Consider the following 23,494-nt stretch of genomic DNA (forward strand, 5'->3'; position numbering starts at 1 on the left):
CCCTGGCTTCTGGTGGTGGTTTGCCAGCAATCTTTGTCATTCCTTGGCTTGTAGAAGAATCACCCTGTTCTCTGCCTTCATCTTCACTTGGCTTTCTTTGTGTATGTGTGTCCAATTTTCTCTTTTTATAAGAATACCAATCACATTGAATTGGGGCCCTGACCTCATCTTAACTAATTATATCTGCAATGACCCTATTTCCTAATAAGGTGATATTTGAAGTACTGGGAGTTAAGACTTCAACATCTGGCTTGGTGTGGTGGCTTACACTTGTAATCCCAGCACTTTGGAAGGCCAAGGCCAGAGGACTGCTTGAGCCCAAGAGTTAGGGACCAGTCTGGGCAACATAGTATCACCCTGTCTCTAAAAAAATACAGAAAACAGGCCTGTGAGGTGGCTCATGCCTGTAATCCCAGCATTTTGGGAGGCTGAGGCGGGCAGATCACCAGATCAGGAGATTGAGACCATCCTAGCTAACATGGTGAAACCCCGTCCTACTAAAAATATTTTAAAAATTAGCCGGGCATGGTGGCAGGTGCCTGTCATCCCAGCTACTTGGGAGGCTGAGGCAGGAGAATGGCATGAACCCGGGAGGCTGAGCTTGCAGTAGGCTGAGATCACGCCACTGCACTCCAGCCTGGGTGACAGAGCGAGACTCCATCAAAAAAAAAAAAAAAAAACAAACAAACAAAAAAAAACCAGAAAACATTAGCCAAGTTGGTGGTGCACACCTGTAAGTCTAGTAGTCCCAGCTACTTGGGAGGCTGAGGTGGGAGGGTTGCTTGAGACCAGGAGTTTGAGGCTGCAGTGAGCCATGACCACACCACTGCATTCCAGCAGAGACAGAGTGAAGACCTTTCTCAAAAAAAAAAAAAAATAAAGACTTTTGTCTTTTTTTGTGGTATGGTCTTGGCTCACTGTAATCTCTGCCTCCCAGTTTCAAGTGATTTGGTGCCTCAGCCTCCCAAGTAGCTGGGATTACAAGTGTGTGCCACCGCGCCTGGCCAAAAAAAAAGAAGAAGAAGACTTTAACATGTGAATTTGAGGGAGAGGAGGAGAATATCATTCAATCCATAATATCCTCCCATTGTTGGAACCCAAGCAGAAACCAAAGCCCGAGAGAATGCTTTGATTTTGATGCAGGCCATATGAATCAGCCTTGCTAAGCATAGGACAAGATGCAGAACAATGGAGAATAGGTCTGGGTGGGACAAATGGATGACATCCAGTATACCCAATCTCCATAATTCCTCCCCAGCCATGTGAAAGGCTCTGACTTTACTCCTAGGGACCCAAGACTGGAATGGGAGGAGCATGAAATTGAGCTGTCTATCTCCCTGGCTCTCTCATTGCCACCTGCCCATAGGCTGGCCACATCCCTCCACCAAAGAAAGGCCATGACTCCTTCCAGGCAGCCCTGTCTTACAGCTACTCTCTGGTGATCTGGGAGCCACTCCCTCCCTTACCCCTTGATGCCTAGGGCTAGTGCCAGCACCTTGTTGTTGTTAGCCTCAGAGGCACTTGCACTATTCCTTGATGGTTTTCCCAAATCTTGCCCTCATCTTTGTAAATACTGTTTGCCCTTTATTACACTCTCATCATATTACCCAATTTGAGTGTGTCATCTATTTCTGCCAAGACCCTGACTGATACAGTGGGTATGTTTGGAGCCAACAAAAAACAACAATGACAACAAAACCATTTGTTTGAGAATTAGAATGTGTTAGGAGAGTCCATAACCAGAGCGGTCTGAGCACATTTACTACTGCCTGTGAATGGTTTAGAGGATGAGAACAGCTGGCATGGGATTAAGGTAACCTTGCCCAGAAAGATTTCATTCATTTAGAGAAAATTTATTGAAGGCCTACTATCATGCAGCAAGCACTACTCTAGGTGCTGGGGGAAAAGGACAAATAAATCATGGTCTTTTCCCTCAAGGAGCTCACAATCTAGTAGCAGGGGACAGACATGTAAACAGTTAGTTGCATAAAGCATCACAGTGCTGTAGTAGACGTCTGAGCTAGAGATAAGAACTTTGGAATGGTCAACATATAGTAAAGGCAGAGAATAGATGGGATTGGAGACTCTGTTAAGAAATGGAATCTTGAAGGACTGTAATAATTGGAAGAAATGCTAGAAGAGAGTAAGAAGGAATAATTACCAGAGTAGTTCAGATATATTAATCATTTACTATGTCCTAGGTACTGTGTTTTACTTAGATTACTTCAATCCTCATCACAACTCTGTGGGGTGCTGTTATTATCCCTGTTTTATAGATGAAAAAAACTAAGGCTCAAAGACATTAAGTTATGTGCCCAAGGTTGCACAGCTAGCAAATGTGAAGGACAGGAATTCAATCCAGCTCTGATTCTAGATCTAGTTTATTCTCTTAACTACTAGTACACTCAGCTGGGCGCAGTGGCTCATGCCTATAATCCCATTACTTTGGGAGGCCAAGGTGGGTGGATCACCCGAGGTTAGGAGTTCAAGAGCAGCCTGGGCAACATGGCAAAACCCTGTCTCTACTAAAAATACGAAAATTAGCTGGGGCTGGGCGCGGTGGGTCACACTTGTTATCCCAGCACTTTGGGAGGCTGAGGCAGGCGGATCATGAGGTCAGGATATTGAGAGCATCCTGGCCAATGTGGCAAAACCCCATCTCTACTAAAAATACAAAATAGTTAGTCAGGTGTGGTGGCAGGCGCCTGTATCCTGGCTACTTGGGAGGCTGAGGCAGAACTGCTTGAATCTGGGAGGTGGAGGTTGCAGTGAGCCGAGATCACGCCACTGCACTCCAGTCTGGCGACAGAGTGAGACTCCGCCTCGGAAAAAAAAAAAAAATTAGCTGTGTGTGGTGATGTGCACCTGTAATCCCAACTACTAGGGAGGCCAAGACACAAGAATTGCTTGAACCCAGGAGGTGGAGGTTGCAGTAAGCTGAGATCGCGCCATTGCACTCCAGCCTGGGTGACAGAGTGAGATCCTATCTCAAACAAACAAAAAAAACTACTAGTCTACTCAAAGAGGCAGGACCAAGGTAGGAAAGAATTTAAAGGAAAAGTGAGTAGTCAGCCATGACAAATCTCACAGAGAGATCAAAGGAACTGATGATTAATGAGATCCTGTTGGATCTTGGAATTAGAAGATTTGAGGTGTACTTTGCCTGGGCAGTTTTACTAGCAAAGTGTAGTAGGGGAACTAATTGAAGTAGTCTGAAGAGTAAATGGGGAGTGTGGGGAAGTGAAGGCTTGTTTTCAAGGTGTGTGGCATTAAGGAGGAGAGAGAAAGTAAAAGAAGAGCTTAGTGAAATGAGCCTGCCTGTGGAGAAAGGGTCCTGGTTTTATGTCAGCAGCAGTAGAGTAAGATCAGTGCTATGAAGCCTAATTATGAGGGCAGACAGAAGGGGATGGAGGTGAGCTCTGGGGTACTTGTGTTGTGGGGGTAGGGTATGGAAGTTCACAGAGATGTCTTGAGGGTTTAGCTCTGTCCAGGGAACTGGGAGTGCGGAGCCTGTCCTCAAGGCTGCTGCCAATAGCTTAGTGGTAGGTAGGAATGGTTGGCAATGTGGGTGGTACAGCGGGACCCTGATTCAGCCATGGGTGGGCACACAGACAGGGGCATGGTCCCCAGGCAAGAAGGCTGCAATCTTCGGTAGTCCATCTGGGACTGGGAGGAACACAGGGGCAAAGGAGTCCTCTCTGAGGACTTGGGGAGGATTTCAAGGAGGCTGGGTTCCACTTCTTCACAGGTATCTGAGACTGTGGCCTTGGGCTGGGAGAGATGAGGAGAGGCATTGGATTAGAGCAGATCCTGTGGGAGGAGGGGCTGGACTGTACAGGAAGGAGAACGGCTGGGGTAGTGCTGGGGTATGGCACGCTGGTAGGGCAAGGACCTTGAACAAGTTGTGTTGTTGGGGCAAAGATCCAGTACCAGGCAGGGTTGGTGGTGGGCACAGGGGAGGGAACCTCACTCACCGGACTCAGGGCTGCAGTGTCCCTAAGGTATTGGCCTAGGACTCGGTGCAGATCTGGAAGTGAGGGCCACAGGGCATGCCTCAGTCTCCTGGGGGAGAAGAGAAGCAGATTGAGCCATGGCAGTAAATTGGTGTGGAGGAGGAGAGCAGTTGGGGTGGGGGAGCAGTGAGGCCAGGGAGTAAGACTTGGAGAGATAACAGCATGGTCAAGGCAACAAAGTCAGGCAAGGGAGTAGAGTAAGAAGAAAACCTCAGGTAGGGGAGGGAAGTCAGTGGTGGGCAGGTTCAACAAAGGGTGCTGCAGTTCCCTCAAACATTCCAATGTTTGTTCTGTCTGGAACACTGGATTCATTCCCTCACCTCATTGTGGGCCTCTGTTCAAATGTCATCCCTGACTACCCTGCCTGAAACACAGTAGTCCCCCTTTATCTGCAGGGGATATGTTTCAAGACTCCCAGCAGATGTTTTTTCTATACGTACATACCTATGATAAAGTTTATAAATTAGGCACAGTAAGAGATTAACAATGACTAATAATAAAATAGAACAAGCATAATAATGTGCCAACATCACTACTCTTGTTCTTTGGGGCCATTATTAACTAAAATAAGGGTTACTTGAACATAGCACTGCAATACCTCAACGAGTCAATCTGATAAGCAAGATAGCTGCTAAGTGACTGTGCGGCAGAGAGCATATACAGCGTGGAGATGCTGGACAAAGGGATGATTTACATCCCGGGTGGGACAGAGCGGCGTGGCAAGAGATTTCATCATGTTACTTACAATTTAAAATACGTGAATTGTTTATTTCTGGAATTTTCCATTTAATTTTTTTCGGACCTTAATTGACCGCGTGTAACTGAAACCACAAAAAGTGAAACTGTGGATAAGAGGGGACCACTGTAGTACCACTTCCTTTCCCCATGACAGGCTATCTCCTGCTGTACTTAATTTTTCTTTATAGCACTTGACTTGTTGTACATTTATTGTATTGTTACATATATTTCTTTTTGTCTGTCTCACCCCACTAGAACATATGGTCCCCGAGAACAGAGAGTTTGTCTATTTATTCACTCCTATATTTCTAGGGTGTAGAATAGTGTCTGACCCGTAGTATGTGCTCAGTAAATTAGCTGAATGAATGAATGAATGAATAAAACCAGTGGAGCTTATTAGTAAGTTATCTGGGAAGAATATGGATTAAGGTGTGTTGGAGGAACCTCAATTCTTTTTTTTTGAGACGGAGTCTTGCTCTGTCACCCAGGCTGGAGCGTAGTGGCGCCATCTCCGCTCACTGCAAGCTCCGCCTCTCAGGTTCACGTCATTCTCTTGCCTAGCTGGGACTACAGGCACCCACCACCACGCCTGTCTAGTTTTTTTGTATTTTTAATAGAGACGGGGTTTCACCGTGTTAGCCAGGATGGTCTCAATCTCCTGACCTTGTGATCCGCCTGCCTTGGCCTCCCAAAATGCTGGGATTACAGGCGTGAGCCACCGCGCCCGGCCAGAACCTCAATTCTTTAGCCTCATATTTCCATGTGGAGGGACGTCAGCAGAACATTTCAGGTTCTCTCATATCTCTCCAGAGGAGGAGGTGTCACTTACCTGGTAAATTGGGGAAAAGGAACTGAGTATGCCTTCTCAGCAGACCACCTCCTCCTACTTCTCCAACTTTTTTGTTGGATCTGGCTACCTTCATGGAGGCTACCTTTCAGTCTGCTCATACATATGGGCAGATTAAAAGTTCAAAGAGAGGTATGTTCAGAGGGAGATGGTAGCCCACGAGAGTGGCACCTGAACCAACCCAGGACCATCAAAAGACACCATCTGGAGGAGCTGACTTCTGAGCTAAGTCTTCAAGAAGCAGCAGATGAAGGACGGAGGTGGGATGCATTCTACCCTTCATGTTTATAGCCTCCAATGGCATTTCTCCTCAGCCTTCGTCTTCCCACATAAATGAGTCACTCATTAATAACATTTATTTAAGGGCCTGCTTTTTGGCAGGCACTGTGCTAAGGATTTAAAGATGACCAAGTAAGGTATAATAGGGAAGATATATAAAGAAATAAACACAGTAAAACACTACTGGCACTGTATTGGAGCACAAAGCAGCGGCCAAACGGGGGAGGGTCAGGAAAGGTTTCTTATGAGTTGGTGAAGAAAGTTATTTACAGATGAATGGGTTTAGTCAGACAGGGAGGCTATTTCAGGCAGAGGGGACATTATGTGCAAAGGCACCGAGAAGTAAAACCTGACTTGTTGAGAAAACCAGTTTGGAAAGGCTGATGATGCACAGGGTAGAAGAGGCTGAAGTGCTTGCTGGCAGGGGTCGATTTTGCAGAGCCTCGCTTGTCATCATAGGGAGCCTGGACTATATCCTGGGAGCTATTAAAGGGATTTAAGGAGGGAATTGATAGGTTCATGTGCGCATTTTAGAAAGATTATTCTGGTGGCTGTGTGAGGCTAGATAGGAGGGGGAAGAGGTTCTGTTTCAGTGAGTCAGGTCGTGTCCGTAGGGCTAGAGAAAGGGGGCCATTGTTTGGACTAGGTTTAGGAGGTGGGACCTGATGGCCAATTGGATGGGGGTGGAGTGGGCAGTTTGGCTGAAGGGTGGACGGTGGCCTAGTCGCCAAGGTGAGCAGCAGGAGGCGGAGCTGTTCGAGGGGTGCGGTATAGTGGGCTTGTTAGAGTGTAAGGAGTAGCGGCGAGTCCCAGAGGAGACGTGCAGGAAGCGGCGAAGCTGTAGGTGCGCATGGGCGGTGACCGCAGATCTGGGGTCACAGAGCGAACCGAGAATGCCTGTTTAGAGGCCTCCGGTTCCGCCCGGTCCACCACCAGTCTCCTGCCTGGCGGGGGTGGTACCTGTAGTGTGCAGGAAACTGCCACCTCAGCAGCAGCAGGCCCAGGACGGCGCTGAGGCCCAGCACTAAGAGCAGAGCGGTCACCAAGGAGATCCAGGCTAGGAGACAAAAAGGGTCAGACCTCGGCCCACCGGGCCTGAGCCCCGCCCTCAGTCCGCCAGCCCCTGCTCTGGCCCCGCGCCTCGCCGCCCTGGGCACTGCGGGCACCCGCGCAGCCGTCGACCCGTGCGGCCAGGGCCCCGCCCCTCTCCGAGCCCCGCCCCTCCCGCCTCCGACGCCACGTCCCTCCCGCACCCGGCGCCCCGTCCCTGGCGCAGGCGCTGTGCGGCTTTGGCGCTGCCGGGGCCTGCCTCACCGGTCTCAGTGGCGGTCTCCACCCTAGCTGGGTCCGACCACGAGCTCCAGGGACCTTGGTAGGTGGGGCCATTGAGCCTGGCGCGCAGCTGTAAACGGTAGCGAGATCGCGGGCGCAGCTCCAGGGTCCCTCCTCGGGCCCCGAGAGGCGGCTCCAGCACCTGCACAAAGAAGTGTGCAGTGGCCCGGCGTCGGGGCTTCGACAGCCTGACGTCTGTTTGACCCAAATCCTACAGCTCCGAATCCCCAGGCTGTCGGAGATCCCCACAAAGAGCCCCACCGGCATAAAACACGCTTCCCGGCAGAAACAGGATAGAGCGCCCTAACCGAGAGCTTCTCCCCAACAGGATCACGCTCTGCCCGAGAGAAAGGCGCCAGACCTCACCTCAGAGAGCTACGTATCCTAACACCAACACCCAGGTACACCCTCGGCAAGGATCCCGGTACACACACACCCTGCCGTGTGCTCTCACAACTCCAGGTCGGTCGATGGACACCCCCAGAAACAGATATATTCAGAGTCACATTGACCATGCCACAAATAATACTCATGCTGCGGAGGATGCCAGATTTGCGTTAGGCGCTGGGGTACAAGCATCATGTGTACAAGCAGGAAGACAGCAAACATTTATGAACTGTGTGATACTTCAAACATTGGGTTAAGTAAGCACTGGGGAGAAAGCAATAAAGCATCGTCTCCTACATGTCTAATGAGGGAGACATCCAAACAGGTAAATAATCACAACAATTAATTAGTGCAAGGCACCATGGAAGTCCAGAGAAGCATTTAATGCTTGGTTTTGTGCCACAGAGTAGTTTAGTGTGCTAAAAGCCTGGATGACAAGGCTGGATGGTCACAGATAAGGCTAAGGCAATCCTGGTAGGAATTTGAGGACTGTTAGTACATTATTGCCATCAACTTAGTTGTTGATGAGTAAGGGGAAGGGATAAGGGAAGAGCAAGAAGAGTCAAGGGTGCTTCCAAGCTTGGGTACTGGGTAAGTAGTGGTGCCATTGTCAGAGACAGGAAACAGAAGAGAAGTAAGTTTGAGGAAGATATACTTTAGAGTTCCATTTTATAGAGTTCAACAACAGTCCAGATGAATCAATGGTAATGTCAGGATGGTGATTACCTTTGGTGGCGGGGCATTGGGAGCTTCTGAGGTGCTGGAAATAATTTATGTCTTGATCCTGGTTATGGTTACATGGATGTATACACATGTACAGACTATTTGTACACTTTGTTGTACGTAAGTTTTATCACAATAAAAAAGTAAAGCTTCAGGAGGAAGAGGAGTTCCATTCTGGATAGACTGAGTCTGAAATGTCCAGGGGGAGAAAGTTTTGGTGGAACCATAAGATGTTGCACATAGTTGTATATATGTGTGGCAAATGAGAATAAAAGTTGACAAACTAATATTTAAGTAACGTATATTGGGCACCTTCCTTATGCCAGTATTTAGATATAGTATTTAATTTTTACTATAACTCCATAAGGTAGATAGCTTCATCCCCATTTCACCAATGAGGAAACAGACTTCAAACGTTTTGGTAATTTGCCTGTGGTTTGTAAATTCCTTTCCATATGGGAATTAGAATGGTGAAATTGCGATTGTAATGTATGGCCATTGAAACCATGGAGTTGAAGCACTCACCTGGGGAGAAGATTTTTTTTTTTTTATCAGAGGAGAAAAGAGCCTAGGATGAGACTCTAGGAAGCACAGCATTTTGTGGAAGGCTGGCAAGGAGGAGACAGGAGAGGAGAGTGAGAAAGTTCAGTCAGAGAGGTAGGAGGAAAATCGGGGAAGACTGATATCCCAAAGACAAAGGGAAGAGAAATGTTAAGTAGGAGTAGCCAGAGGTATCGGATACTCAGAAGAGACTAAGATACCAGTTGAATCTGATAAACATAGGTATACTAGCAGAGACTGGATACATAGACACTTTCACTCCTGCTAACAGGCATGGCCAACTCCAGGGATCCCCTGCGTAGTGAGGTCTGTGGGCATTTGTTGCTTGACCATACCTTCCAGTCCTGATGGCCTTCTCCTGTGTATCGGAGTTGATAGCAGGTCTCTTGGGCTGCCCAGGACGATGGGTGCTGCCACTCCAATTCCAGATGCCCGCTGGAGATCTCCCTCCAGTGCAAGTTTGGGGTGGGGAGGCGCACTACAGGGATGTCAGCAGGGAGCAGCTTAAGTCCTTCTGTGTACGAGGTGTCGTGCCACCAGAACCATTGCTCAGAAGGGTCAGAGTTGGGGATCCTGGGCACAGGGTCAGATTCAGTGGGGCTGGGAACTATGTGGGAAGAATGGGGAAGAAAGTTCTTACCAGCCTGGTGGATCCAGAAAGGGGAGCCCAGGTAACTGTGAACAGCACCCCGGGCTGTGGTCACCTCCACAAGGATGTGAATAATGCTGTCATTTCGTGACTTGAAGTGGCAGCGAGAGAACTGTGGGGTCTGTAATCCTGGATCTGTTTTCTCTTCCTCTTCACAGTCCTCCCAGATGGGGTACCTAAGACCCAGCCCCACAGAGTCATTGAATCAGGCCTGCCCCAGAGACTAATCCCAAGGCTTCCCATCCCACAAGAATGATGGCCTGCAGGGATTATCATCTAACTCCTTCCTTCGAGGAGCCTCTAGAGCTTTCCCTCTGTCTGTATGCCATGATGTTTTCTTTTTTTTTTTTTTTTCCTTTGTTCATTTGATCATTTGTTTTTGCTATTTTGCCATGATGGTTTCTGAAGTCAGCTTTGGTGTCTGGCCTCTTCCCTTTGAGGAAAGACATAGCATGATATGTGAAAACAGCATGGGTTTTCACCAAGAGTTCAGGTCTTGGCTTACCTTTGTATAACTTTGGGCAAATTACTTGGTTTATTTCTGCTCCAGTTTCCTTCTATTTGCAAAATGAGTTAATGATACCAACCTCACAGGATTGTTTCAAAGATTAAAGAACCCTCATCTTTCTGGAGAAAAATATCCTATATTTTTAACGTGTTCTCATACGTCATTCCTCCTACTCTCCCCTATGTGTTATTTTGCTATTAGATTATTACAATAGTCTCCTAACTGGCTTTTCTGCTTTTGTTTTTGCCACTACCTTCAAGTTGTTCTCCACATGGCTACCAGAATTTGTTTCCACAAATGTTGATGTGATAATGTACAGAATATAATGTCACAAATCTATTGATTTTGATCTTTACCACTGCTGTGTTAGATGAAGCCACTATTATTCCTTGCTTGGATTAAGGCAAATTTCTAACTGGTGATTCTGCTTCTACTCTCATGTATTTATTCACAGAGAAACATCTTTTAAAAATGTAAATCAAATTGTCATCGTTTACTGCTTAAAATCCTTTAGCAGCTCTTCATCCCACTTTGAATAAAACCCAAACTCTTTACCAGGCCTATGGGAGTCTGTGATTTGGTTTCTCCTTGCCTCACCATTCTCATCTCTTATGATTCTCATGCCAGTTTATCACCCTTTATCCACACAGGCCTTCTTTCTGTGCTGCAGATATGCCGAATGTGCTATCTTTGCACTTTGCCTTTGCCCTGGATTGCTCTGACTGCAGGTCTTCATGTGACTCATTCTTTCTTGCCATTTAGATCTCGGCTTATCTGTCACCTCCCTGGTGAGGCTTTTCCTGGCCACTCAGTCTAAATTAGCAGTACCCACCCCCCCACCCACCACACGCCCCCCTTTAGTCTCTATTATAACTTTGTTCCTTTATTTCTTTACTTACTTGTCTCCCCCTCCTTTTCCCCTCCCCTCTACTAATGTAAGCCCCAACAATGCTGGAACCTTTTCCATTTTATTTCTTTTTAAAAGTGTTTTGAGACAGTCTCGCTTTGTTGCCCAGGCTGGAGTGCAGTGGTGCGATCTCAGCTCACTGCAGCCTCTGCCTCCTGGGTCCAGGCGATTCTCCTGCCTCAGCCTCCTGAGTAGCTGGGATTACAGGCACCTACCACCACACCTGGCTAATTTCTGTATTTTTAGTAGAGATGGGGTTTCACCATGTTGGCCAGGCTCATCTCGAACTCCTGACCTCAAGTGATCTGCCCACCTTGGCCTCCCAAAGTGCTGGGATTATAGGTGTGAGCCACTGAGCCTGGCCCCTTTTCCATTTTATTTGTTGTACTATTTATCCCCAGTGCCTTGTACAAAGTCACCCTCAATAATTCTTTATTGAACAATTGAATCATGTCTCCCTCTTGATTATAACCCCTAAGTGGCTCACCATCACTAAAATGGGTATGTTTACCCATTTAATCAACAAATAATTTATACTATGTGCCAATTGGTACTGTGCCAGGCCCTATGAGTGCATAGAGGAATAAGCTTCAAAGAGCTCTAATTTCAGTGGGAAAGACAGAAAAACAAACATGCTATTTTTCTGTGATGTGCATAGACTGGCTTGGGAGCATCAAAGGGGAGCATCCAACCCAGACTAGGAGGGTCAGGGAATGCTTCCTGGTTAAGGTGATGTTTAGACTGAGTTTTGGACTAAAAATAGGATAGGCAAAAGGGACAAATAGGCATCCCAGGCACATGGTTGTGCATAGATAAGAGAGCGTGGTGCTTTGGGGGAGATCCTAAGTGGTGCAGATGGTTTTCGCATAAAGGGCCTGGTGGTAAGTGGTAAACGTGAGACTGCAGACCATGTCACGGATGGCCTTATGGCCTTTCTGGGGAGCTTGAACTTGAATTACTGCTAACTTTGTAGTAGTTATGTAGACATTTAAGGATTTTAAGCAGGGAAGTGCTTAAACTAGCTTTGTACTTTAGGAGGATCATTCTAACTACAGTCTGTAGAAAGAATTTGTGAGGGCCGACTAGAAGCAGAGAAATCCATTATGACACTCTTGTAGTTTTTCATGTGCTAAGTGATGAGGATATGAAAATAGAGTAGCGGCAGTGATAGAGGGAAAGAGACGACTGAAGAAATATTGAAAAGGTGAAAATGACGAGACTATTTCTGGTTAGGCCTGGAGGGTATAGGAATGAGAGAAGTCCAGGATGATTTCTGTTTTTCAGTCCAGGAAAACTGAGTTCGTGGTAGGATCGGGGACAATAAAGAAAAAGCAATTTAAAAAAAAAATTTTTTTTTTTTGAGAAGGAGTCTTCTCTCTGTCGCCCAGGCTGGAGTGCAGTGGCATGAACTTAGCTCAGTGCAACCTCCGCTTCCCTGGTTCAAGCATTTTTCCTGCCTCAGCCTCCCAAGAAGCTGGGACTACAGGCATGTGCCACCACGCCCGGCTAATTTTTGTATTTTTAGTAGAGATGAGGTTTCACCATGTTGTCCAGGCTGATTTCCAACTGCTGACCTCAAATGATCCACCCACCTCAGCCTCCCAAAGTGCTGGGATTACAGGTGTGAGCCACTGTGCCCGGCAGGAAAAGCAAGTTTTGATAGAGGAAATGATGACTTCAGTTTTGCTACTCTTTAGTCCACTCAGGCATCTCTATCCTATGGATATCTATGCAGTGATTAAAAAGAATGAGGTACATCTTTTTGTAATGATCTCTGAGACATGTTTTTAAGCAAAAAGGTAAACTACATATATAATGTAATCCAATTTATATTGAAAAATTAAATATTAGGCTGGGTGTGGTGGCTTATGCCTGTAATCCCAGCACTTTGGGAGGCTGAGGTGGGTGGATCACTTGAGGTCAAGAGTTCAAGACCAGCCTGGCTAACATGATGAAACCCCGTCTCCACTAAAAATACAAAAAATTAGCCGGGCGTGGTGGTGCATGTCTGTAATTCCGGCTACTTGGGAGGCTGAGGCAGGAGAATCACTTGAACCCAGGAGGTGGAGGTTGCAGTGAGCTGAGATTGCACCACTGCACTCCAGCCTGGGCAACAGAGCGAGACTCCGTCTCAAAAAAAAAAAAAAAAATTAAATATTAGGCTAGGTGTGGTAGCAGGGCTGAGACGGGAGGATTGCTTGAGCTCAGGAGTTTCAGACCAGTCTCGGCAACATAGGGAGACTTTGTCTCCACTTTAAAAAAAAAGAAAGAAAATGCCTGTAGTCCTAGCTAATCAGGAGGCTCAGGTGGGAGAATCGCTTGAGCCTGGGAGGTCAAGGCTGCAGTAAGCCATAATCACGCCACTGTACTCCAGCCTGGGCAACGGAGCAAGACCCTATCTCAAAAATAATAAAATGTAAATGTTGTATATAGATGTATGTAAATACATAGAAAAAACTGGAAGAATATATTTAAATAGTTAATAGTGTTTTTTTTCATTATTCATTAGTTCAACAATTTTTTACTGGGCACCTAGTATTGGTAGATGACAGTATATTGGTGAATAAAAACAGACATTGATCTTGCCCTCATGGATCATATTTGATCAAGATCAGACTTTCTCAATTGGAGATCTAAGAGATTGTTTTGTTGTAGACAAAATCTTGATCTGTTGCCCAGGCTGGAGTCCAGTGGTGCAATCATAGCTCACGGTAACCTCAAACTCCTAGGCTCACGCCATCCTCCCACCTTAGCCTCCCAAGTAGCTAGGAATACAGGCACATGCTACCATGCCTGGCTAATTAAAAAAAAAGAAATTTTGTAGAGACGAAGTCTCACCATGTTGTCTAGGCTGGTCTCAAACTCCTGGCCTCAAGTGATCTTCACACCTTAGCCTCCCAAAGTGCTGGGATTACAGGTGTGAGCCAGCGAGATTTTTATTGTCAACCAAATAATCATATAAAGTGTAAATATAAAAGTGTGACTATGATAAGTACTCAAGAAGGAGAGGTATGGCCGGGTGCGGTGGCTCATGCCTGTAATCCCAGCACTTTGGGAGGCCGAGGAGGGTGGATCACAAGGTCAGATTGAGACCATTCTGGCTAACACGGTGAAACCGCGTCTCTCCTAAAAATACAAAAAATTAGCCAAGCATGGTAGCAGGCGCCTGTAGTCCCAGCTACTTGGGAGGCTGAGGCAGCAGAATGGCATGAACCCAGGAGGTGGGGCTTGCAGCGAGCCGAGATCGCACCACTGCACTCCAGCCTGGGCAACAGAGCGAGACTCTGTCTCAAAAGAAAAAAAAAAAAAATGGAGCAGTACATGGTACAACAAGAATGTATAAAGAAGGCCAGGGGAGGGTCCCTAAGAGAGTGATGCTTGAGTTGAGATTTGGAGGGTAAGTAGAGGTTAAGTAAAGACAGGAGGGCTGGGTAAACAGCAGTGTAAAGACCTAGAGCAGGAGGGAATATGCTAGATATGAGTGGACCACAGAAGGCCCGTGCCGGAACATGGGGATCAAAGGGCAGCATAGCACAAGATGAAGCTGAAGAGTTAGGTAGGGTCTGAGTCTCAGAACTTTTCAAGTCCATGATAGAGGTTTTTTTGTTTTTATCCTAAGACTAGTGGAAAGCTATTGAAGATTTTTTTTTTTTTTGAGACAGAGTCTCGCTCTGTCGCCCAGGCTGGAGTACAGTGGCCGGATCTCAGCTCACTGCAAGCTCCGCCTCCTGGGTTCATGCCATTCTCCTGCCCCAGCCTCCCAAGTAGCTGGGACTATAGGTGCCCGCCACCTCACCCGGCTAGTTTTTTGTATTTTTTTAGTAGAGACGGGGTTTCACCGTGTTCGCCAGGATGGTCTCGATCTCCTGACCTCGTGATCCACCCGTCTCGGCCTCCCAAAGTGCTGGGATTACAGGCTTGAGCCACCGCGCCCGGCCACTATTGAAGATTTTTAAGCAGAGAGTGTTATGTTCATTTTTGCACTTTTAAAAGATCCCTTCAGGCCAGGAACGGTGGCTCACACCTGTAATCCCAGCACTTTGGGAGACTGAGGCAGGTGGATCACCTGAGGTCAGGAGTTCGAGATCAGCCTGACCAACATGGTGAAGCCCCCTCTCTACTAAATACAAAAAAAAATTAATGGGGTGTGGTGGCACATGCCTGTAATCCCAGCTACATGGGAGGCTGAGGCAGGAGAATCACTTGATCCCAGGAGGTGGAGGTTGCAGTGAGCCAAGATTGTGCTATTGCACTCCAGCCTGGGCAACAGAGTGAGACTCTGTCTCAAAACAAAACAAAAAGTTCCCTTCAGCACCTGTGTGAAGAATTACTTGGAAGACTCAGGGTGGTCAGTTACTACATCTTTTCAGTAGCTGAAGAGAGAATTGATGATGAGTTGTAGGAGGATAACGGCAGTGATAGACAATTGGGCAGATTGTAGAGTTAGTTAATAGGTAAAATCAATACGACTTGGTTATAGATTTAGATATGGAGAGGATGAATAATTAATGAGGTGCTTGGTGGAAGTCTTTGAAGGCCAGGCTAAATTTTTTATGGCTTTGATAATGAGAAATTGCAGTACATATTTGAGTAGGGGGAGACCATGCAAAGTTAGAGCTTTACAAAGGTCATACACAGTTTGAGCTTAACAAAGGTCACTCTGTTAGCAGCATGGGGAATACATTGGAGGTGAATTAGACTGTAGGCTGTTGCAGTGGTCCCAGTGACATGACTAAGGCTGAACTAAACCAAAGCATTCCCAATGGGAACAGAGAGGGGTTGAGAAGATAAAATATCGATTGGAGGATGAGAGAATAGATAAGAGAGCATTGAAAGCTGTATGGTTTTGGGACAAGGGAGGAGAGTGAAGAGGACCAAGAACACTCTCTTCCTTTTTTCTGCAAGACTGTGGCTCACTCCCATGACACCAACCTCAATCAGCAGTTCAGCTCTCACCTGTCTCTTGGGCAGCATCGTGCCCTGCTGTGGTAGAAGAAACCTTGGGAGCTAGCATGGTCCTCTTGCTGCCATTGACAGGTAACATTCTTCAGGTCCAAGGTAAAGCATTGCAGTCCAATTGCCACTAAAGTCAAAGAAGTAAGTCCCATCAGGGTCCGTGTGCCCCTACTGTATAGGGTGTTCGGATCATTTCTACACATACAACTTAGAACATGGACTCCTATTCTCTCTTCTTTCCCTGAACATAGTTCATCCTGTCCAATGGCAAGTTCGAGATCATCAGGAAGGACCCTGGTTCCCAGAGCTTCAGATCCAGCCCAGGCTTCCCTAGAGATCTTCTTTTATCTCCTCCCCATCTCCCTATTCCTTTGTTGACTCACCTGCATCTCCAGGCAGGTCCACAGTCACAGGGAGGGACCAGGATCCCCAGGAGCCACCGAGGGAGATCCCATCAGGTTCACTGCGCAGCTGCAGCCAGTAGGAGTTGCCAGGCTGGAGTCCTGAGATGAGGCAGCTTCCACCCCCTGCTGTCAGAGCTGAAGCCTTGGGAGGAAAATCCCAGCTTCACAATCTAGGTCTGCCTGTCAGCTGAGACAACCTCCAACCCTTATATTTGCACATCATCCCTGTGGAGAGGAGCTCAGCTCCTTGCTGAATAGATATACACACAGATCAGGGGCCAAGTTGGTGGGTTTCAGGTGGTGGTCAGGGTTTTGTTGGGAAATCTCCATTAATTTGGAGGCCTGAAAGGCTTCACTTTTATCAGTGGGAATGACCCAAAGTAGGAAGCCCCTAAGTGGACATGGCTCATATCTGAGCCTATACTAACTCTCCAAGGACGAACCCAGGTCTGGAATCCCCAAAGTATGGTCTGTCCTTTCCTGGGGCAAGATTGAAGGTAGGAGATAGGAGGTGAGGCAGAAGAAGGTCAGCATACTTCTCTAGTTGGGGAGGTCTGCTGTGGTCCATCTTGCCAGGGCATTGTGGGCTGAGCACATGGAGACTGGTCCAGAGCAGAGGCTGAGTGTGGCCTCTGCAGAGCAGGGCAGCAGGTTTCTGTGGCGATCAACTGTATGACCGTGGGACCAGTGGAGTTCTTGAGACCTTTGGGGCCATAGCGGAGTTCGTACCTCAGGAAATCACTGATTTCTGGAGCTGGGGCCTCCCAGCTGATCTGAAGTTCCCCTGGCTGGCTCCCACCCATGGCCTTGATGATACTGGGGGGAGCCGGCAGGCCTAAGGGTGAGACAGGGCACATCAGAACTCTGAGTACCACAGTCTATGGCTCAGCCTCTGGACTGCAGAGAGGGGTGCTGGGGGCTGAATTGGGGCAGCTTCTGGATTCAAAAATTGTAGGCTGTCATTCTCCTGGAGGGAAGGCTAGGGAGGCTCCTGATTCTGTTCTTCCCTCATGAGAACAGTGACTTCATTGCAGTATGATGGCTAGCAAGACTCAGTGCTTCTTGGAAGCAGGGATCCCTTTTTCTCCATATCCCATCACGTAGCCCAGTGTCTGGCACACAGTAGGTATTCTGTAACTCTTGAATGGATGAATAAATGATTTGTTGATGATGGGAGGACCAGGGTGTCCCTGGTGTGAAATGATATGTGGGGCAGTTCTAGCTCTAGATGCCAAGGCTGGGAGGAATGACAAGGGAGTCTTGGGGTGCCTCGGGGGTCTGTTAATAGGGGTATCCGTGCTGAGCTGGAAGGGCACAGATAAGTCTGATTCCAGGAGCTGGACTGGGGGCAGCAAGTGGAGGGGGCCGGGTGACGGGAGGATGGCTCTTACCCACACTGTCCACAAAGAGGACTCGCTGAATCCGAGTCTGGTTTAGGAACACATTCTTCACCCAGAGGTGCAGCGGAAAGAAGAGACGCACTTCTTCCTGGGCTGGAAACTGGCACACGTATCGGGTTCCAAAGCGGGGCAAGCTCTGAGAACTCAGGGGGCAGGCACGGGGCTTCTCCCTGTTGGCATAGCAGAGATCCCTCCTACACAGCCACCAGGCAGAGCCCTGAGGACCCCGACCTGGGCTCATGCCCAACTTTTGTCTCTAGTACTGCCATTTTTCTTCTTAATGCCTGGGATAGGTGGGATTAGGGGTTATGTAGGGCTGGAGTTGGGGCCCACATATATCCAAAGCACATCTGTTCAAAAACTGGGTACTTAGGGCTTGTATTCAGAGTGATCCTCGGATGGGCAGGAAAGCTGCTGGTGTGGGACTCAGCTAAGTTCAGGGACAGATAGATATGTGGGGAGTGGGGCACAGTCCAGCACCTACCCCGGGTAGGCATACAGCAGCTGGTTTGTCCCACTGGGTGCTGCCTCTTCCTCATCCCAGAAGCAAGTGAGGTCCTCAAATGTTCGAGAGAAACACTTCAGGGGCTCTGAGTCCGAGGCCAGCAAGGAGACATCTAAGGAACAGCTGGTGAGTTGGCCCTGGGTCCTCCCAGGCATGTTTACGTGGAAGAGGAGGGGACCAGCAGGAGAGCCTCTTACTCTACCTCCCTTCCCAGGGCCTTGCATCACCTCCCAGGGCTCCCTCTTCCTGGGCATAGGTGATCTCCACCCTCTGTGCACCTCACCTTGGCTGCTGACTTGGGCCAGGTTTTGAGGGGCCAGGAGGAGGCAGGAGGTGACCATGAAGAGGGCCCAGGAGGGCATCTTCTCCGCCACTGTGTGCCTGCCTTAGCCCATCCTCCCTTCAGGAAGCCGGGCCCCAATCCCCTCCCAGGCCAGCCCCTCAGGTTCCTGTCAGATACAGCCCCACGTCCTGTCCCTGTCCCTGCCCCTCTGGGGCCCATCCAGACCACACTGGGGCCAGGGGCCAGGGGAGGGAGAGTGGGCAGGAGGGAAGGAGGAATTTGAAAGAGAGGACACAGGCCTTTTGGTGGGAGGGAGATGGGGGTTGTATATTTGACCGTGTACCAAAAGGCAAGTCAGCCTCTGTATCTATGTTAATGATTATAGAATGGTATAACAGCATCAGAATAGCAGACTTTACTGAGTACTTACTATGCTGCCATGTGTTAAGCACTTTATATCCATTCACTTAGACAATCCTCACAATAGTCTTGTTATTTCCATTATAGAGATGAGGAAACGGAGATGTAGAGAAGTTAAGGATTTGCCCAAGATTACATATGTACTAAGACGTAAAGCTCAAGAGGTCCACCTTCAGAACCCATGTGAGTAACAACCATGCTGTGCTATGCTCTTAGGAGGCTAATCTGCTGAGAAATGACTGTCTGCCCCACAACATGCCAAATGGTGGGTATTTCCACTTTAATAGTTCTGTGACTTTGTGCATGAATAAACACATTGTCTCTGGAACTGGACATGCCCTCTCCGTTATGGGCAGCCTCCACGGCTGCCTCTAATCCCTTGCTACTCAAAGTGTGGTCTGTAGACCAGGAGCAACAGCATTAGGTGGACACTTATTAGAAATGCAGAATCTTAGGCCCCGCCCCAGGCCTGTTAAAATAGAACCTGCATTTTACCAAAATCCCCAGATGGTTTGAATGTAACTTAAAGTTGGAGAAGCAATGGTCTTCAGTACTTTTATCCTGTTTGCTCAGAACCATTGGGTCGGGCTGGGTGCAGTGGCTCACACTTGTAATATCAGCACTTTGGAAGGTCAAGCTGGGTGGATCATCTGAGGTCAGGAGTTTGAGACCAGCCTGGCCAGTATGGTGAAACCCCATCTCTACTAAAAATACAAAAAAAATTAGCCAGGCGTGGTAGCGCTTACCTGTAGTCCCAGCTACTCAGAAGACTGAGTCATGAGAATCTCTTAAACCCAGGGGGCAGAGGTTGCAGTGACCCAAGATTGCACCACTGCACTCCAGCCTGGGTGACACGGCAAGACTGTCTCAAAAAAAAAAAAAAAAAAAATTCGGTGGATGGCTGGTCTCAGCTCTTCAGCCCGTGCTCATCTCCTGTTACTGAACCCCAAGCCTTCTCCTGGGACTGCTCTGTATGTGGATTTTATGCCAATTCTAGGAGCCTTGACTCTTGTGTGGGTGGGGGTGGGGACAGGAGGTGAGTTGGGGGGAGGGTGCATAGCCACATTAACTCCCATTTTTAGCCCCTCAGGCCTTAGCTGGGGCTCCCATTGCTGGCTGTACAGACTAAGCATCCTCAATATCACCTTCCTGTCTTCTTCCTTCTTAATTAATTTTACTAACAGAATTGTGGGAGGTGCTGGAGGAGCTGGAACTCCTTTAGCCCTCCTGTGAAGTCTTAGTTTCTCTGGCACCATTTCTCTGCAAGCAGTCCCTGACTCAGATTTGTCTTTAGCTGTACCTGGCTCTCACATTATGAGGACTGATGGTAGTGACATTGGATGCCTTCCCCAGTCCCCAGGCAAGGGCTACCCAAACTTCTGTGAGATAAAGTGAGAGGGGAAACACAACTTGAGTGTTCATGCAGTCCCATGGCTTTGATACTCTGTATATGCCGATGACTTCAAAATGATATCTCTAGCTGTGACTTCTTCCCTGGGCTCCAGATTTGGATAGCCAACTGCCTACTTGACTTCCCCACTTGCATATCTAAAAGCATCTTATACTTTTTAAAATTTTTTTTAGACGAAATTTTGCTCTTGTTGCCCAGGCTGGAGTGCAATGGTGCAATCTCAGCTCACTGCAACCTCTGCCTCCCGGGTTCAAGCAATTCTCTTGCCTCAGCCTCCCAAGTAGCTGGGATTACAGGCGCCTACCACCACACCTGGCTAATTTTTGTATTTTTAGTAGAGATAGGGTTTCGCCATGTTGACCAGGCTGGTCTCGAACTTCTGACTTCAGGTGATCCACCTGCCTTAGCCTCCCAAAGTGCTGGGATTACAGGTGGGAGCCACCATGCCCGGCAAGCATCTTATACTTAAGGTGGTCAAAATAAAACTCTGGATTCTCATTCCCACCTCTAACCCTGTTGATTTTGTTTTCCTCTAGCCTTGCCTACCTCTATAAATAGCATTACCTCCTACTTAGTTGCTCGAACCAACACCCTCCATACTCATTGATCCCTGTCTTTCTCTTACTCTGCATTCTACATCCAATTAATTCGCAAGTCCTGTCAGACCTTCCTTCAAAATGTATACTGAATCTGAACACATTTAACCACCTCCACTCTTACTGTCCTAGTCCAAGTCTGGGTTACTATAATAGCTTCCTAACTGGTGTCCCACCTCCATTCCCACCCTCACCCCCCAGGCTGTCCTCCACACAACACTGTGATATGTTTAAAATGCACATTGGATTTCTTCACTCCCCTCTTAAAATCCTCCAAAGATTTCCCACTTAGAATACCACTCAAATGCCTTCTGATGGCATGCCAGGCCCTGCCTGACCTGGCCCCTGCCTACTTGAATCTTATCTCCTACTTTCTTTCTTCCCTCTCAGCCAGCCACAGTCATCTCACTGTGTCTCTCATCTTAATCCTCTTTGTATTCAACCTTTCTGCAACACTTGATAATCTTCATCCTTCCAATGTCACATTCTCCTGGTTTCCTGCTACCTCCTATCACATCCCCACTCAGTTTCCTTCTGTGGTTGCTCTTTCTCTTAAATCTTGCTGCCTCCAGGTGTCCCTGCTCAGCCTTTTCTATTGCCACAGTGATTGCGTGGCTTCAACTCTGTCTACACACTGGTAACTTGCAAGATCTCATCAGTCTCTCGAACTTCAGATTCTCAATTGGACATCTCTATTTGTTATCCCATAGGCACTTCAAACTCCCCAAGCCCCAAATATAACTAACTCCCATACACCCTTTGGGTCCTCTCTTCAAGCTCTGTTCTGCATCTCTCATGGGCTACCTAGGCTCCTAAGCCTGGAACCTGAGAGTTATCCTCAAATCTTCCTTCTCCTTCTACACCTACATCTAAGTCCTGTGTCTTCTACAGGGAGGCAGTATAATAGCGGTTAAAGGTGCAGAGACCGCAAGGGGCTTGTGTATTACTGTCAGAAAGGGGCTTTCTGAGAGTTGAGAAAGGGGCTCTCTGCTTCTGCATGGGAGGTGGTCCACTCTCTATCCCTGTCATTTTCCCATTTTCTTTTTTTTCTTTTTTTTTTGAGGCAGAGTCTCGCTCTGTCGCCCGGACTGGAGTGCAGTGGCCGGATCTCAGCTCACTGCAAGCTCCGCCTCCCGGGTTTACGCCATTCTCCTGCCTCAGCCTCCCGAGTAGCTGGGACTACAGGCGCCCGCCACCTCGCCCGGCTAGTTTTTGTATTTTTAGTAGAGATGGGGTTTCACCGTGTTCGCCAGGATGGTCTTGATCTCCTGACCTCGTGATCCGCCTGTCTCGGCCTCCCAAAGTGCTGGGATTACAGGCTTGAGCCACCGCGCCCGGCCTTCCCATTTTCTTTTGCTTCCACACAGCTGAAAAAAGTAGTCTTCTCCAGGCCTTGATTCCTTCCTTCCTTCCTTCCTTCCTTCCTTCCTTCCTTCCTTCCTTCCTTCCTTCCTTCCTTCCCTCCTTCCTTCCCTCCTTCCTTCCTTCCCTCCTTCCTTCCTTCCTTCCTTCCTCTTTCCCTCCCTTCCTCCCTCCCTCCCTCCTTCCTTCCTTCCTTCTCCCCCCTACTTTTTTTTTTTTTTTTTTTGATGGAGTCTCGCTCTCTCTCCCAGACTGGAGTGCAATAGCACGGTCTCGGCTCACTGCAACCTCCGCCTCCCAGGTTCAAGCAATTCTCCTGTCTCAGCCTCCCGAGTAGCTGGGATTACTGGTGCCTGCCACCATGCCTGGCTAATTTTTGTATTTTTAGTAGAGATGGGGTGTCACCATGTTGGCCAGGCTGGTCTCGAACTGTTGACCTCGTGATCCACCTGCCTTGGCCTCCCAAAGTGTTGGGATTACAGGCGTGAGCCACTACGCCTGGCCCAGGCCTTGATTTCTTTAGAAAATCAAGCAGGAACTGGGATATCTAGGAGAAAGGAGGCCATATAGGTCTGCCTGCTTTGGTGAAGGAATTCTGCAGGCTCTTGAAGGTCCAGTACTGCTCAGCAGGCCTAGGCTTTCCTTTTGGGATATAAGGCCAAAGACCTGGCTTATAAAACTGGTACTTGATCTCTGGGTAGCTATCGTTCAGAGAACTCAAGGGGTTGCTGGATGAGGATTGGCTCAGGCTATAGTGTGCTGACAAACTGGCTGGGGTGGGGTAGGGTGTTCCGTTTGGTAGCATATGCTGCTTTTTGTGGTGTAAATACTTCTGTCATGGCCTGTTTCAAGCTACTAAAATGATGTCACTGAGCAGTGAGCTGGGAAGATAACTGGCTCTTGGCTCTCGTGAGCCTGTGCCTGTGCACTTGCCCTTTATCTCCCCATGTTTTCAGATTTCCCAACACCTGCCAGTTTTTTTCCAGTTAGAAAATTTGGAACAGGTAGCTTTAGGCACTAGGATTCTCTATCGCCTCATCTCTTTCTCAACATTGCTAGTTGTTTCTCTAGAACGATGGTTCTGGCTGGGCGCGGTGGCTCACAGCCAGCACTTTGGGAGGCTGAGGCGGGCGGATCACCTGAGGTCAGGAGTTCAAGACCAGTCCGACCAACATGGAGAAACCCCATCTCTATTAAAAATACAAAATTAGCC

The 23,494-nt window shown here is 48.0% G+C and overlaps 1 protein-coding gene across 1 annotated transcript; it reads right to left on the reverse strand.

The window, feature by feature from the left end:
• Positions 1–1,008: 1,008 nt before the first annotated feature.
• MPL (MPL proto-oncogene, thrombopoietin receptor) lies at positions 1,009–18,602 on the reverse strand. Its single transcript, XM_023221348.2, has 12 exons — positions 18,493–18,602; positions 18,189–18,321; positions 17,696–17,874; positions 16,841–17,139; positions 16,284–16,446; positions 15,901–16,027; positions 9,521–9,705; positions 9,216–9,358; positions 7,192–7,351; positions 6,838–6,934; positions 3,975–4,062; positions 1,009–3,771 (listed from the first exon to the last, which is right to left on the reverse strand). Exons 1-12 carry the CDS (start codon positions 18,569–18,571, stop codon positions 3,517–3,519), a joined length of 1,908 nt encoding a protein of 635 aa, XP_023077116.1. The 5' UTR covers positions 18,572–18,602; the 3' UTR covers positions 1,009–3,516.
• Between the last annotated feature and the right edge of the window lie 4,892 nt (positions 18,603–23,494).

This window comes from Piliocolobus tephrosceles, chromosome 1 (assembly GCF_002776525.5).
Source record: "Piliocolobus tephrosceles isolate RC106 chromosome 1, ASM277652v3, whole genome shotgun sequence".
NCBI classification, from domain to species: Eukaryota; Metazoa; Chordata; class Mammalia; order Primates; family Cercopithecidae; genus Piliocolobus; species Piliocolobus tephrosceles.

What these genes read in the sequence shown, in the direction of transcription:
- MPL (XM_023221348.2), bottom strand. Translation starts at nt 18,571, where the DNA reads ATGCCCTCCTGGGCCCTCTTCATGGTCACCTCCTGCCTCCTCCTGGCC. An exon ending in AGACCTCCCCAACTAGAGAA is followed by an intron (nt 16,447 to 16,840) that starts GTATGCTGACCT and finishes TTTCCTCCCAAG; the next exon opens with GCTTCAGCTCTGACAGCAGG. An exon ending in CGATGCTGCCCAAGAGACAG is followed by an intron (nt 9,706 to 15,900) that starts GTGAGAGCTGAA and finishes GCTGGGTCTTAG; the next exon opens with GTACCCCATCTGGGAGGACT.